At 43.9% G+C, this 17,366-nt stretch overlaps 1 protein-coding gene and 1 long non-coding RNA gene across 3 annotated transcripts in view; one reads left to right on the top strand and one right to left on the bottom strand.

Moving 5' to 3' along the window:
• Window positions 1-17,366, bottom strand: part of MAP3K15 (mitogen-activated protein kinase kinase kinase 15) — a 1,358,420-nt gene that overhangs the window by 125,570 nt on the left and 1,215,484 nt on the right. For both annotated transcript variants that reach the window (XM_069637110.1, XM_069637109.1), the window contains exons 23-24: window positions 10,004-10,189; window positions 2,789-2,894 (exon numbers count right to left, since the gene is read on the bottom strand). In XM_069637110.1, coding sequence (XP_069493211.1) covers window positions 2,789-2,894; window positions 10,004-10,189 — 292 coding nt within the window. The remainder of the gene's footprint in view (window positions 1-2,788; window positions 2,895-10,003; window positions 10,190-17,366) is intronic.
• The window catches only part of LOC138526401 (uncharacterized), a 309,600-nt gene that overhangs the window by 109,604 nt on the left and 182,630 nt on the right, over window positions 1-17,366 (top strand). The window lies entirely within an intron of this gene.

Here is a 17,366-nt window from a genome sequence, read left to right as displayed (position 1 = left end):
ACAAGGCATTGAAGTAATCCAGTCGGCTAAGCACACGAGCAGCCACTACTGGAGGACCAAGGGGACTAGGTAGAAAAGGAAGAACCCTCTGATGTATTCTCAGATGAAAATGGCCAGCTTTACAAACTGCACCTACCTGAGTAGTCTTGGAAAGAGTAGAAGAAAGGGCAACCCCCAGGTTTTTCACCACCATCACTGGAAGAGGAAAACTACCCAGTTTAGGGGGCCAGAATGAAGTAGTCCAAAGAGTAGAAATAGGAGGAGAACCCACCACCAAGACCTCCGTCTTATCCCCATTAAGTTTCAGCCAATTGCTGTTCATCCACTCCCCCACAGCCGTCGGGCACTGACGCAGGCACGACAACACATCAACCTGGTTAAGATCAACACAAACAAGAATTTGAGTGTCGTCGGCATAAACGTAGCACCATAGGCCAAAGGAGTGGACGAGACAGACAAGTGGCTGAATATAGATATTGAAAAGCATTGGCGACAAGGCAGTGCCCTGAGGAACCCCATAGGTTAGTGAGTGAGAAGGAGAAGAAAAAGGAGGAAGAGAAAGCGTTTGGCTCTAATCCATCAGGAACGAGGTAAACCACTCCAGGACGGACCCACAGAGGCCCGCCAGGGCCAGGCGGGTCAGCAGGATGAGTGGTCGACAGTATCGAAAGCCACTGAAAGATCCAACAAAATCAGGGTCCCACTCCCCTGCTGTCAACCAGCTTGGCCATATCATCAACCACGGATACCAGAACACTCTCCGTACCATGCCCCGGATGTAAACCCAGCTGGAAGGGCTCTAAGAGCCCAAAAGACTCAAGAAAAGAAGAGAGAAGAGGAGAGACCAGAGCTTCAATCAGCTTCATGGAAAAAAGGTAAGAGTGAGATAGGACGAAAGTTAGCAAGAAATAAAGGGTCCAGTGACGTTTTTTTCAAAAGAGGCATGGCCACAGCTTGTTTGAGCTTCCACGGGATATGTCCAGATTGACAGAACAAATGAACTGCTTGTGATACCCGCCCGGCAATGCCTAGCATGATATCTTTAAGCACATCCAGATGAACTGGGTCGGGAGGAGCTGCAGATTTCAAGTGCAACATAGTCTGTCCCACCATCTCCTCAGAAAAAATAGGGAAGTCATACCAAGTGTGAAGGATATCCATTGTAACTGGCACTGAGTAGCTGCACACAACAAGATGCTGAACCAACTTAATATTATCACGTAAGTTGTCAATTTTAGTGACAAATTAGAAAGCTAATGAATCACAGAGCGCCTGAGAAGGCGGAACTGTAGGAGTAAGGTTGATGGTAGAAGATAAAGACCTAACCACTGAGAAAAGCCAGCATTTCCCTAAGCACATATGTGCAGTGCGTAATATTGAACTTTAGGGTCCATAGTTGTTGGCACCGTCAGTATCATGCCACCCATCACGCTGCTCAGGAATCTCCATGTTGTTCTCACGTACAGTTATACGTTTCGGAATGAGTTTTGGAGAAGAACAATACATTGTGTTGTGTAGTCTTTATAAGAAAACATTTTTAAAATAATAAATCGAAGAATGTAGTGAATTATTCTTTTCACCTTCCTTATGGAGCCTTTCCGAAAAAGCGTAAAGCTACCTTAAGGTATTTATCACAAATAGTACCTATAAGAAAATATATCCTGGGCAACGCTGGGTATATCAGCTAGTGAGTCAATAAAATGGTTTTACAGTAACGGCATCAGTACATGCCAGGGAAGAACACTGTGTTTCAGAAGACACTTAAGGTCAACAAATAGGATCTCTGGAGATGTCACTCAAGGATTGAATCAGATCAGAATTGCGTATTCTTGCCTGCATTTGCACTTAATAATAGTTGTTCATTGACTGTTTCAAAGTTAGCGGTCCAAGGTGAAGCGAAGTCCGATAACAGAGGAAATGGTCAATTAACAACCATTATTGACTGAAAATAGAGTCAATAGTGCTATTATGACACAGTAACCTACTTATAGTTTATTGGTTGAAAGTAATGAGGGACTTCACAAAGGGCTCGACACATTTTTTAAAAATATATGTTTAACGGTTAATGTAAAATTAACACATTATAGATTTACAAAAACTGAAAAATTTGTTTAAAAATGCAGGTTAAAACAGTTGAGCGTTAAATACAATTTGAATGGGTATAATGTGAAAAACATGTTAACTTTTTTTCTATTCTTATAAACAGGCAGTAAGTACATGTGCCAATATTTACACTTTTAGAATGTATTATCTGGCAAACCAGTGTTCATTTTTAATATACTAGACGTGGGAGACTTTTTCTTTGATATGTGGAGAGTTTATTGAAGTTTTCAATGGAGATTATCTGCTCAGTTGTGAGGAGAGGAACATGTTTTGATCTTAGGATAGTGTTTGACGAGGCATTTTCACGAGGCCTGCTGTTATGCCTCATTGTGAACCTTCAGGGAACTGAACAAAGAACCTCCTGCAATTAGAGAGACTTAGGTTCGCCTGCACACCCTCATGAAGCAGCAATGAAATGCCATCCAGTTAGTGATTACTGTTCCAAGAAGGTGTTTAACCAAGCAGCCACTGCCTTCCACTCCATGCCCACTTCAGACCCAGTGGCCACCACACATGTAAGCACTCCTTATGCTGTTGCCTATTTGGGAGATTGGAGTATTTGAAAGGAAACAAAATTTGTGCTTTGATAGTTACCATCTGAATTGACATATATATATATATTTTTTTTTTACATTTTTCAGCATGATTTCTGCAGGAGTTGTAAGGATCCCTTAATTTCTCTTACCAGGAATAAGAATGGTGACAGCGGCCTGCACTGCACGGCGGATAATATTGTCCATGGCAAACATCCAATGAGGTCTGATTAAGTGGTTCCTTAAGACTTTATTCACCTATGGTCACAGAGAGAACGAATTAGTATTTTTGATATCTTCACGCACAGTGTAATGCCAATACAACAGAAAGGACAATGCCTGATGACCACCAAATATTCCTCACAAAAGCTCTGACTTGGTTGGATTATTTAATTTGCACACATCCATGAAAAGTACACCTTAAAGTGTCATACCGTACCTATAACAAAATGGACAGGAGACAACTGTCATCAAATGAATTTTTAAGGGACGGCATTTTGCTGCAATCTCTCCATGTATACAGTTGTCCAAATACATGCCTAGCTATTCAAGTGAATAAAAGCAGTTGCTATTGAATTAAATAAGACAATATACCAGTGCAGCTCTGTGGTACATAACACTTACAGGAGCTCAGACTGTCAAAACCATTGGGACAAATGTCCCTCAAACTTTACAATTATTTCCCAGCACACGATTAGGGAATATCTCATGACTATGAAATACACTGTAGGTTGGAACCAGGCGACTCAGCCTCCAAAGAAGACAGAATGTGTGTGTGGACAAAAGTAGATGCATGTTTGTCTTAGCTGAAATAAAGTTTCACCAATAAGGCTATTTGGAATCTACACATTACTTCACTTTTTAGAAACTTCTAAATATTCACAAAAATGCAACCAAAGTATTGTTTGTGCATTAATTAAAACAATGAGTAAAAGTATTTTTGTAACTCATTATAACAAGGCATCTGTTCAGAGTGTGGCCCATTATTTTCTTTTATCCAACCTCATGACCCGGTGGTATAATGTGCCATCTTCAGCTAGTCCTTTTTAGTTTTGGCTATTAGGTGGCACTGAAAGCGCTCCCATTAAGCCACAACTATTGCCATTAACATAAGAGCTCTAATATATGAGCTTCAAATAGGACCTGTGAATGAGGGTCTGTAATGCTTTTCAATGCAGATGACATATGAGGATGGATAGATAGGCTTTTCGTGTTGTTTGGCTATGTGTCCACCCATTTAATGCCCATTTCTAAGTTAAATCTATGTGGTTTTCCACCCATCTCAACCAAAAACCACACCCCTTTTGCACTCGTTCCCTGGTTTTGTATTGGGAATTTGGCAGCCATTTTACTTCCGAAATGGCGAACGGTATATGCTAATGTTTCTGAAACGTTATTTTACTTATTTTTTGCTTTAAGAAATATATACTAGTGCTTTGAAGTTATGTAATATGTTTTTTCATTTAATTTGTATTAAAAAGTAAACAGCTTACTAGGTTATAGATAGGTTTTGTTCCAAAATGTCTCTGAAAATGTCCATGTACTTACTTGTGCAGGCTGCATGCAAATTTCAGCAGGTCCCCATGACCTGGCTCCCATGCTGAGAAAATTGTCTGAAAGGGTGTATGTGGGTATTACCCTTTCCTTACCAAGGCAGTTTTTTCTTGGTGGATTGGTAGTCTGTCAGATCTAGCAACTAGCGCTGGGGGGCTGTAGACACCAGCTTGCCACCGACCCCCTCTGTGAAAGTGACACCCCTGGAGCTCACAGCCCGATTGCAATTCAGCGAGGATCCAAGTGCCTTCTGAAAAACAATCCGGGAATGGCAAGTGGCTGCAGCAGCGGCAAAGTTGATGGGGGTCAGGTACTAATGGTGGCATCCGATGGTGTGCCTGTGTGTGCTAATCAAAGTCAGAAAGACAATGTCAGCGGCTCTGGTGAACCTTGTCACAGGCTCGCCATGTTTAATTCATCAACATCCTCTGCCTTTCCCTTGCATTGCCGTTGTTCTGAAGCACCCTATTATGCTGGTGACCTCCTTTCTTTCATGATGAAGGTGTCAGAGCCCCCCTCTTTGCTACTGGGTGTGCACCATGAAGAAGACACACACACAGCTACTGTCAAAGTTATCTGGCAACTCTCTGGGCTTCTAAGAGCAACAGGCTGTCTCAGTGGTTAAACGAACACAAATACGTGTGCCCCTTTATATAGATCATGTAGGCTAGCTAAGTAAGGCAATGCACTGCCTGCAGAGATATATATGCTAATTTAAGGCCAATGGCCCAAATATTCAGAATTCTGAGGGTGATAAACTGAGTGCCATTGAGTTGCTAAATCGTAATTCCATAAGCATTTTTCGCTGATGTGAAATGTTTGGCTGATGGCAATATGTGACCGATGGCTGTGTTTTACCAGTCTTATTTTGCCCAGGTATAGTTCTAGGCAGGTATATTTTCTGTGGTCTATAGTTTACTTTCCCAAATTATATAATCCCAGAAAATATAACTATGTATAAATTAGCCCGGGTTATCTAAATGCAACGCTAGACCACTTATTACCAAAATTGGTGCAGACTTGGAATGTTAGCACACGCCACCATTTGGCTGCTTACAGCATCAAGTAATTGTGTGACTGACAGCAAGTGCTAAATAATAGACTAGGATAAAGTTTACACTTACCGCAAAGAGCACTCTTAGATCACTTGGCAAGATAGCTTCTTAAAACACATTCTGTGCTGCCAACGGCACATGACAAACACAAGACAGAAATATTTCCAGTTGCTATCAAAGTTCATTCTTGGGTTCAGTGCTGTCACTTTCACAACAGGTGGGAAAAAACGGCCTATCTATAGCTGGTGTCTACGAGAACACAAAGCTTTGCTTTTAAGGGTGCTCCCTGTATTTTAGTTTTGGCTATTAGGTGGCACCTTAAACTGGATCTATTGCATTAGAGCACAGATAGGAGGGCGATGGGATATGAGGAGGGACACAGAGATTGTAAATCTTGTTTGGTCTCTACCCACACATTGACTGCCCATGGACATGTTAATCCCTGTGGACATTCCTATCCACTTTTTGCCTCTCCCTGCCCAAATCGCATCCTCCTTGGATCTCTTTGTGCTGCATGTATCAAGTAGTAACATCAAACCGTGTGCCAATGACATTTCTCAGAAATCTTCTGAGAATTAATGGCATAAATGGAGCTGTATATTCACTTCTGGTGTAATAGAAATGTCTTAACCAAGTTTGCCTTCAGCCAATTCCTTTTTAAGCAGTATGTGCATCCTTCACCGAAGGTCTGTTAAAAACTAGCATTTGGCAAAGCCACCTGCTTTAGCTTTTCTATAGGTATTAGGTTGGCATTTGCCAGACATTGCTATTATGTGCCCAGGTTTTCACACCATTTTGCTGCTGCTACCATTAATAGCCAGATACTGAAATTACGGTATGCCTTGCAAATGACTATTCCATGTTTTACCGTTCCTATAGTTTTATTTTAGAAAGAAACCGCTCTGGAATGTTTTCATTTTAAAATAAAAGTGTAGAAATAAGTTGAAAAGGGCAATACGCCCCGTTAAACAGCAGGCCTGTTTGTTTCTTGCTTTTTGGGATTCAAACCTGGGACCTGCTGGAGCAGCTGCAACCTCCCATCACAGTGAGCTAGCTTTGAACTGCTGGGTTGCTGTTATGTTTTCAGTGGCATGCTTGGGACAAAGCCCATTCCTCCAGACCAATCATAGCCCTGCTACCGCAGTAATCAGAATATTTCTTTTGCATTTAAGCAACTTAATGTGAAAATACTGCAGGCACAGCTGTATGTGCAGTTAATGGGTAGAGCGGCTTTAATCTTTAGCATGCCCCTTAAGAGGTGCAAATGGTGGGTGATTAGAAAGGGGAGGGTGCGTAAAGTTTCCTGCTCTGGGGGACAATGAAACAAGGTCGTTTAAAATGCATCTTTGCATTTTTTTTCACTGTGCTTATTTCAGCCTTTACACAATGGTGGGGGTGGATTGGAGGAAAGGCAGTACCGAGGTATGGGTTTGTATTGCGCATGGGGGGCATGGCAATGGGGTTTGTAGTGTATGGGGGCTGGCCAGCAGGGAACAGAGTTCCACTACTTCTTTTCGTACACTTCAACCATTGGCAACACCTGGATTTTTATTAGGCACTGCACATAAGCATTTGCAAAAAAGGCACTTTTGTTAGGAGCGTCAGTGGGTCCTGTACATGAAGTGCAAACATGGTTTCTCAAATAAGTATTTTAATACAATTTTATATATAAAGCTTAATCCAGGATTTCTTAAAGATATATTTAAAACAAAAAGTTAGGACTCAAACCCTGTCAGTGGGTTTAGAAGACTAGAACATAGTATATAACTCTATTGCAGTTTGGGCTTTTGTGCAGGCAAGGGAAAGGCACTGCCGTACTGGTATTAACTGGATATTGATGGTAGCAGGTGCAAAATGATGCCAGTGCCTGGGCATCTAATAGCAGTGTCTGGCAAATGACAAATACTAATACACACATGCCAAAACTGTTGGCTTTGCCAATGCTTGTTTTTTAAATTACCGATCACCAATCTGCGTTTTGGACTTTGCAGGCTCTTAATGAAAAAGGTGTTTCTTTGCGGTAGATAGAGCACTCAGTCTGACCACGGATGGCAAGCATCGATTGAAAGAAGCAATATGAATCCTTCGTCGGCTCTTGTCCTTGACACATTGGGCCTCATTACAAGTCTGGCAGTAACCGTGCCGGTAAAACAGGCAGTTTGCCGCTGGACTTGTAAACAGTTACCTGCACCTAGCTTCCTGGTAACACTGGGGCATTACAAGTCCCGGTGACTGGGAGCTAGGTGCCGGTAATATTTTCTTCCCCATTCCCATAGAGTCCGGTAGGACTCTATGGGAATGGGGACCACAGAAGCACCAGCACTGGTGCTTCCGTGAAAGTCTGTGGGCAGGTGCCGGTCTGCCCGGCAAGTCAGACCTTTAGGGCGGGAGGGCACCTGCTCACCAGAATTGTACTTTGCCGGTCTGGAAACAACGGTGCCGGTAAGCTTACCGGAACCGTTGTTTCCGTACCGGCAACGTTGGAATGAGCGTCATTGACAATGGTACCATTTTGGGATGCAACGGCTACTTTTCTCAGAAGGCAAAAATGTTGTCCTCGTCTTGGCTTTGTTTCTCTGCCATTCATACTCACTGAAGTACATGTTACATGTCTTTTTAGGAGGCTCAAAAACAAAAACTTTGGCCACTAAAACACCTTAGGAAAAACACCTGTGGCGAGGTAGGAAACCTCTTCTTACCTAATCCTAAACTGGGGCCTAAAAAGCAGGGAGAAGAAAAAGAAGTTATGCACAGGGTAGCGGGTATTCAGAGAGGTGGGTTGAGGCACTTCCTGCCTGCCCCACCACCGAATACATACGCCTTATGCTAAAACAAGATCACTTTTATAGGGCTTACATATATGTCCCAAGGGCACTCAAAGAGTTCATCAGCTCACAGGGGTGTTGCTAGGTCTGGAAAAGATCTGGGGCTACGCTAATGTCGGGACTGTCGGGACTCTGGGCTAGCTAGCCTTCTGGATGTTGCCCCTGAGCATTTAGCTGGGGCTACAACCAATGGTCCTGGGGCTGTAGCCCCTTCAGCCCCCCAACTCCCTTAGCAACTCCTCTATCAACTCAAACACATGCAGTGGCATTTCAGAGAGCTGCAACAGCATTACTTGGGGCCTAGTAGTAGTTATACACTATTGGCAAAAGAGGGAGAACCCCAATCACAGATAGTGATACACAGTTGTGAAAATGGAATGCATAGCCAATATAGTTTTAAATCAACTGCTGCCCACACTTCCAGACGTTTCTATCCGACCTTGCAGCACAGCCTATATCAGAGAGTGCGTGATCGCTTGAAAAAAAAGCTTGTGCCTAAGGCAAGTTTGCAATATGTTTCAGCACTTACTGTAAGGGTAAATACTCACAAAACATGGCACCCAGAATAGCCATCGAATAGCCAAATGTACTCCCACTCATAAAAATGGCTCCCAAGAAACAATGCTGGGCAGAGCACTAAAGGCGCAACCAAACTTCATCCGCCATTTCAAATAAAAAAATTTGAATACAAGTATAGATATGGTAAAACACATAACGTGATTTAGGGCCTCATCACGAGTCTGGCGGTAACCCTTAATTGCTGCGGTAGCGCTATTACCGCTGCATTTAAGGGTCTGCCAGATCATGGCCTTGGCGGATTTCCCCCCAGCTCTGAGCTGAAAATTTGACGATTTTCGGTGCTATTACCACCGGCGGGAAATCCGCCAGCAATAATAGCGCAAATTTTCCCCATTGGGCCCAATGAGGAATTCCGAAATAGGCCCAATGGGGAATGGGCACTAACTGTTCTGCCAAACCCGTGATCCAGCACTAATAGGGCTAATCGCGCCAGCGGTAATAGCGCTGGCGTTACCGCCCAACTCGTGATGAGGCCCTTAATCTCGTATGGATATACTCGTAACTGGAGCACTGTCGCGCACACACACCTTTCTACTCGGATCAATCAAGCAACATTTTTAAATATATACTGGGGTGACGAAATTCTAGTTTTGGACAAATAGAAGTGCCGCAGAAAACAAATGTTTAATAAATACATCGGTATGTGACCTTGAAGATGTGAGTAGATGATGTGTGTAGTAGTTTACTGCAGTGATTCACACATAACATTGCCAGAGCAGTAGCAGTAGCCAGCAAAAGTCAAGGTGACCTCATGTTTGTGACAGCCGTGCAGTCCTTCTGACCTCAGTCTAAGAGATGGATCAGAAATTAATTCAGTGAAATGAGGAACAAGTTTAGGTGAGGGGCCAAGAGACATAGAGGCTCATTATAAGTTTGCCAGTCTGGAAATAATGTGCCGGTAATAACGTATACCAGCACCTTTCCGAACTATCAAACTACAAGTCTGCTGTTCAGGGATGTAATCTACCAGCAGGCCTGACCTGCCGGTAGATCAGGCCCCTAACAGCAAACAATTTGCCGTAATCAAAGGCACCGTATTAGCAGTGCCTCTGATGGCGGCATCCCCATCCCATGGAGTCCTGGGAATGTGGATTTACCGGCGTCTCTGCAGCCCTAATATAATCAGGCGGCAGCGACGGTACGGTATTCCCCCGGTATCGGCTGGAATTACCAGTGATACCAGAGGACTTACTATGAGCCCCATAGGCGTGTAAAAGTCCGCTGCACATTGTGTAATTGTTAAAATGTCTGACGGCACTCACTGCAGGATAGCCATGTGGTTACACGTTTTCTGTACTTTTAGAGCACTAAAATGCACACTGCTTGTGGTGGCTGATTCCCTGTGAGTGCTTACCGCATCCTGGAATCCAAACAAGACCAGCTGAATTTGGTTGATAGAAGTGCTGTCGAAGTCCAGGTCCACCTTGAGCTTGGAGATGGTGGAAGCCATGAGCCTGTGCTCGGGCGAGCGCATGAAGTCGCGCAGAATGTTGATGATCTGCTTGATGTGGGTGACAGAGAGTTGCAGTTCCTCAGAGCTCTGCAGGAGAGACACACACAAGATGACTGAGGCGAGCACAGATCAAGAAAGACATCCAAAGCATGCTCAGAATAAGGCCAGGCAGGTAGGCTGCACCCTACCCTTCAGAACACCCTGACGCCCACTGCCTGCTTAACGTATGATACCTCACCTAGTGCCGCACTCCTCTGCTTGCCAGCTTGGACAGTTCCCTTTAAGTAATCCTACACACCCGAATATCCGGAAGGATAGCTCAGGGGCAACGCGTTTGTCTTGGAAGCAAGGCAACACGGCGGCGCTATCCCACGCTTAGAAACCACTCGCTGGTGTTAAGTGATTTATAAATGAACAATAAAATAAATACTATATTTATGATCTTACTGATGATTTATCCACAGATTGAGCCTTTTCAAAAGTTGTCAAAGTTGCACTGGTGCAAAAGTGAAATACATGTACTTAACATTGCACACATGTGCTGTCCTACCTCTGTATCCTGCAATGCACTTTGTACATATGAAAAGAAAATCAATCTACCTTTTCATAGTACCACTTATATAGACAAACGATTCCTGCTCGCGTCTAACGTTTGCAGGCGCACTTCGGTGTACATTCACCTGAGGATATGTGACTGTTTTCTGCCTTCATGTCTGACCGTGTTGTCCTGTGGCCAGCCTAGCGAGAGCACTATTGATTGAGGCCTTAAGAGGTAGTTTATTTTATAGATTGTACTATTAGGTGGTACTTACCCCACCTTTAAGCCAAAACTATTGCATTAGAGTACAGATAGGGAGAAATGGCATATGAGGAGGGACACACAACTTGTATGCATGGCCATGCTAATCCTTACGCCCATTCCCACCCAGTTCCTACCCCTCCCCGGCCAAAACACCTCCTCATGGGAACTGTTTGAGCTCGCTTTCATGAAGCCTTACTATCAAACTTTGGAACCAAAGCGCCTGCCAGTATTTTTTTCAAAGTTGCCTTCTGAAAGTTACTGACATAACTGGAACTGAAATCCTGCTATGATGTAATAAAAAACAGGTCTGCCTTCGGCCACTCGGTTTATGTGCACTATGCATGTCCCTAAATTAAGTCCTGTTAATCACAAGCATTGCCAAAGCCAACAGTTTTGGCTTGCGTATAAGTATTTGGCATTTGCACAGCACTACTATTAGACGCCGAGGTACTCACACCATTTTGCACCTGCTACCAACAATGGGTAGTTAATACCACTAAGGCAGTGCCTGGCGAGTGCCTTTCCAATACCTACACAAAAGTCCAAACTGTTGACATTGCCAATGCTTGTCTGTGGTGTTAGATGGATGGTCACCTAGCATTGTGGCTCAGTGAACAATAGCTATGTCCCCAGATGCCACTCATACATGCCTGCTCTCCCATATTTATAAGGGGGCTACCAGAGAAATCCATGCTCTGCGTAGTCTACTCCAAGAAATGTCCTGCATCAGGCTACACATATGGAGCATAAGCCGGCTCACTTTTGTTGCCGTGTTAAAATGTCGGACATGTAATTTACAGGCAGAAACTTTAATAAAGTCAACATGGGCATTGCAATTCTACTTATATGTACATGTGTGCGAGACAAACATCCCTGTTCACAGAAAATGCAACTTCTGCCGGGCTCTTCTCACAACCCAAAACTCACACATAAAGCTTTACACCTTAAAAGGGAGATCCCACTTAAAAACATCTCATCCATGGACAAGGGTAGTTATAGTGTCCCAATGCTCTCAGTGCTGCATATTATCGCGCTCAGTGCCCACTTCAAGCTACCTCTGAGTGATGCTATTTATAGTAAATACAAGCTGGGGTACCCGGCGTTACCCGTGTCCTGATCGAGTGGTGTCTCATGTGCCCCCTGGAGGATGTTGCTCTTGTCCTCATGTCAGCAAGTCTTGCTTCAGTTTGCTCTGGCATCTCATTTGCCCTGGAGAAAGTTGCTCTTGTCCGCTGGTCGGCAAGTCTTGCTTCAGTTTGCTCTGGCATCTCATTTGGCCTGGAGAAAGTTGCTCTTGTCTTCTGGTCGGCAAGTCTTGCTTCAGTTTGCTCCGGCATCTCATTTGGCCAGGAGAAAGTTGCTCCTGTCCGCTGGTCAGCAAGTCCTGTTGCTGTTTGTTGTTGTGTTTCAGAAGCTCTTGATATTGATTTTTGCTTTCCATCAGATGGAGCTTTTCCAAGTGATGTTCGTTTTTTGTGCAGCATCTTTCAGTCACTCAATGGCTTCAGCACATTTGAGAAAATGTCCAAGAAAGATTGATTGATTGTGCTCTCTTCTTGTGAATGAACTTAAATAAACTGTAACCTTGCCATTTCCCATATTTAGAGTGACGCGATAAGAAAAATGTAAAATTCTTTTTTTTATTCCCTTTACAAATGCTTTAATAAATACTTTAGAACTATATACAGTTGTAATACATTTTAAAGGAATAAGCAACATATCGAACATTTTGCTTCAGACACTTTTCCAAAGTTTGCCTCCTTCTAGTAACTACTGTAGTGAATCGGGGTGAGCATCAGTAAATGAGGGTGTCTACTGAGTACATTTTTTGAATCCAAACATAGACTACAATCTTGCCCCAGACAAATGAGGAATCTATGCACAATTTGGTAGCAGTGGGTTCAACGGTGTGGATTTGTATAGCCGGACAAACACACACACACACATAAATACATTCAGCTTTATATATAAAGTTGGACTGCAGGTGCAAGGTCTTTAAGTCAATATATCCGTATAGACACAGCACAGCTGCATTAATCTTGAAAGGCAATTTAAAAAACATAAACTTTATATACTGAAAACAACACTCTCTATTTAGGGTCTGTTCTCCCCGTGATTATTTCAGAGGCAGGAGTGTGCCAAAAAAGTACTAGAACTGTCACTCTGGCAGGGGATGGGGTATGAGGGAGGAAGGTGCAGCACGTCTTTCAAGGGGTTGTGTGTGGGTCTGGTTGACAGCCAAGTAGGTGCATCAGGCGAAAGAAAGATGTCCTCTTTATTGTTTTTCATTAGTTTCTCTCAGTTGGTCAGTTAGAACATTTACGTAAGGCCTTGCGAAATCAATCGTCTCTGCTCGCTGGTCTTAACACTGCCGGAACCCATACTACCTGAACATTGGCTGCTTCAACAGGGGCCTGCGACTAGAAAAAAGTGCCATGAATCGAATTTGGTAATTTATAACAAAGCCTGGATCCCAAGACAGATTTGTCTTTTATCTCCTCTGGTCTGACAAAGTCTGAGGGATGAATAGTCTGTGTCCCTCACGGGAGTTCCTTACCGTAGTCCAACCAAGTAGTCACCAAGGGTACTACTATACCTGCACACTTGTCCAGGGGCATACAGGGGCAAATTCCATGTAGCAATCTAATGTTAAAACACAATTCAGTGGAATTGGCCTGGACCTTTATCAACTGTAACATCTAAACATTAAACTTGAGATATCCTGCTTTCCAAAAATCAGTAGGAAATGGGGCTTTGCCAGAGATAATTTTCTTGGTGTTAGCAGAACCTCCTCCAGCTTCTGATAGAAAAGATGAAGCCAGAAAGAGTCAATTCAGGGTGAGATGTCATTCAGGCTTTTTGAATGTACGGTGAAACAGATTTCAGTTTAGCTGTAACTGCTGGAGTATGGTAAAATTAAGAGGTGTGCATTAACTCCAAAAGGAACCAGTCTGGAATCTTGAAAATGGTTGTAAAAACTAGTGGAACTGTTAATAGTAAAAAACAAAAGTAGTCATACTCTGCTCCCGATAGCTCCTGCTCACTTCAACCACTGGATTTCTTCCATTACACAATGCACATACAGCACATTGTAATAGATAATAATGCATCAATAGTCATTCTTTCTTTTCCGATTATGACTATTAAAAAAAGGCACACATCATTTTTGCAAAGTAACTCGCATCTTAGGTGGCCAAAGAGCACTCAATTAGGAAATATAACCATATATTTCTTATTGGCATTCCCGCCCTCACCGCCCCAAATGCAATGTAGCCCATTCACATCGGTGCTGAGACAATGATGCAGCGTCAGCTGTTCATAACTGCCAGTTAGCATTGATTCTGCGACAAACGATCGACAGCATGAAGTCGATTCCATAGCAACAGCACATTTATGAATAGCTTCTATTGCACTCTCCCTTTATTTGTTCAGATATGGAAATTAACCACTTACCTATGGCATCCTACCCTGCCGCATTGCAGGCCCACAATATTATCAATTTATGCAATGATGTAGACGTCCTCTGAATTCCACATGGAATGACATGGACGTGGACATCCTTCACATTCCATGTGAAATGGGAGGACGTGGACCTACGCATCATCTACAATTGAGCAGCTGAGTGCGATGAAAAAACATCCAGCGTTGACCAGAGAGGATGACTACGAATAGTGTATTGCCACAGCTAGTGCGATGCTCTGGCAAATTGTGGTGGCATGCTTGTATCCGGCTACATCTTATAGTCTACATGATTCTGTTGGCTGAGATCCAACGATGGGTGGGTGTTGATGTGGGATCTACGCATGGAAAGGGTTGTTGGTTTTTTTTTTTTTTATTTTTAAATTCAATTTTATTAAGTTTTCAAAGTTAACATTTATCCTCATTAAGGCAACACAGAGGAACAGATACATCAAAAAATATAAAGAGGCTTTTTCATCATCATTCTGTTCCGCCTCTTGTAGTATCATCAGTCAGCGATCAGTACAACTGTGAGCGTGCACATACAGGAAATGATAATAGAAAGAAAAAGGCATAAATGAAATCCGATTATAGAACATTCTTTCAAACATTAACAATTTTCCCGTCCTCCCTCCCCTGCCCCGAGAAAGAGAGATAAGTCTTTTAGGGAATAAGGTGTTATGTTGCTGTGGTCGTCAGTAAGGGTGAAGTTTCTGTTGTGTATGGTATGTTTTAGGGGTTCGACACGTGGGAGGAGCGCCTGAGACCTTCGGGGAGTGCTTATGTAATGGAGAGGGGAAGGTGTATTCCAGGGGGGTGAGAGTCAATGTGTACTTTCCAAGAAACGTGTTTTATTTCATTCATGACGGGGGGTCGTCCGCGTCTGAAGTTGGGTCTTCGATAGACGTGTGTGCTCTCAGAAAGTCCGACCATATGAGCTCGGATTGTGTTGCTCTACCGTGGATGGATGCAGTGATTTTTTCCATGGTGCATATGTTCAGCACCACATTGATCCACTCTTGTTTGGACGGGGTCGTGGGGGATTTCCATTTGGTGGCAAGTAAAGCTCGGGCCGCGAGCAATAAATAGGGGGTCAGGCCCCGGACCTTTGTCCATTCGTCTTCAGTTTTCTCGAGGCTAAACAAGACTAAGCGCGGATCTGCAATCCTGTAAATCCCATCAATGTGCCTGATCCATCCCAGGACCTCATCCCAAAAGATCTTGATCTTGGGGCACTCCCACCACATGTGCCAGTAGTCTGCAACCTGCCCACATTCGCGCCAACAGGTGGGGGAGGAGGATTGGTACATCTTGGATAATCTATACGGATCATATTGCCAGCGATGTAAGAGTTTTATGGAGTGGAGTTTATATTGACATGATATGGAGGTACGTGACGCCATGGCACACATTTTGTCCCATTCGTCATCATCCATATCGATCTTCATATCGATCTCCCATCGCCGTTTGAGTGTGTGTGAGGATTTACCACCTGCGGTCAAAAGTAAGGTGTACATGAGGGAAATCAGATTCTTCCTGGTCGTCTTGGAGTCTAAGATTTTTTCGAAGGGGGTGAGGTCTCTACTCAATTTTTCTTTCCACTCGGATTTGGTCAATACCCCTTTAATTTGTAAATATTGGAAGGTGGAGAGGACTCCAATATCTAGAGCTTCTGTTAACTCTGGGAGGGTGATAAATGAGTCACTACGGAGGAGCTGCCCCACTCTTTCTAGTCCCGCTTCAAACCATGTCTGAAACCGCTCGACATTGGGGATATAGTTATTGATGCCCGGGGACCATAGATGGCTTAATGGGGACGGCCACGTCGTGATTCCCGTCATCTCCGAACTGTCTCGCCATATATCCCATATGGCAACAAAAAGCGGGTGGTTTCTCGTTCTCCCCAATACCCGGTTTCGCGGGGCCCATAACCATTCCCCAAGTGTTGCTGGGGTCAAGTAATGATTATCCATCGCTACCCATTGTGGTTCTTTGTGATTACGTAAATGGGGGACAAACAGACGTAGTTGAGCAGCAGCATAGTATTTCCGGAGATCAGGGAGTCCCACCCCGCCTTTGTCTTTGGGGAGCGTTAATATAGAGTAGGCTATCCTGGCCCTTTTGCCCCTCCAGAGGAATTTTAGAATTTCCCTCTTCACCTCATTAAAGTATTGATCCGGTATTTTAATTGGTAGCATTTGGAAGGGATAAAGAAACCTCGGGAGGGAGGTCATTTTGACGGCGTTGAGGCGGCCAAGCCATGAGATCGTCAGTTTATCCCACCTGGCGAGATCTGCGCGGAGCTTAGTAAGAAGTTGTGGGAAATTTGCCTCATACAGGGAATCTAACTGTTTCGTTATGTGTACCCCGAGGTATAGCATCTTGTCGTGTTCAATCGTCAAACCCAAGGAGGAGTATTTCACAGTATTCGCCTCAGCGTCGCCCTGAAGGGGGAAGAGCGTGGTTTTAGAGCGATTGATCTTGAAGCCCGATAGGCGACCGTATTCCTCCAAGAGGAGGATGGCTTGGGGGACTGATTTCTCAGGATTAACCACATGTAAAAGGATATCATCCGCATACAGGGCGAGTTTATATTCAGTGTCTCCTAGATGGATCCCCTCTATGGTTTCATCCTCTCTGATCTTGTGTGCAAGCGGTTCAAGTGACAAAGCGAATAAAATAGCTGAGAGGGGGCATCCCTGTCTAGTGCCTCGTTTTAGTCGGAACCACCTGGAGTACTCCCCGTTAACGAATACCGAGGCGATGGGAGACGAATATATCGCTTTAATTCCCCTCCTAAGGTTGGGACCTAGCCCGATATTTTGGAGGACTTCCATTAAGAAATCCCAGTTCACCCTGTCAAACGCTTTTTCAGCATCAATGGAAAGCAATGCCGGGTCAGTATTTAGGTTGTGCGAGGCGTGCACCAAGTGTAGCGTCTTGCGCATGGTATCTGCGCCTTGACGGCCGATTATAAAGCCCACCTGGTCGGGGTGAATAAGG

Source organism: Ambystoma mexicanum, chromosome 7p, assembly GCF_040938575.1.
Source record: "Ambystoma mexicanum isolate Mex_15411 chromosome 7p, UKY_AmexF1_1, whole genome shotgun sequence".
NCBI lineage: Eukaryota > Metazoa > Chordata > Amphibia > Caudata > Ambystomatidae > Ambystoma > Ambystoma mexicanum.
The sequence above is the reverse complement of the archived record's forward strand: the minus strand, read 5'-3'. Positions and strand labels throughout refer to the sequence as shown.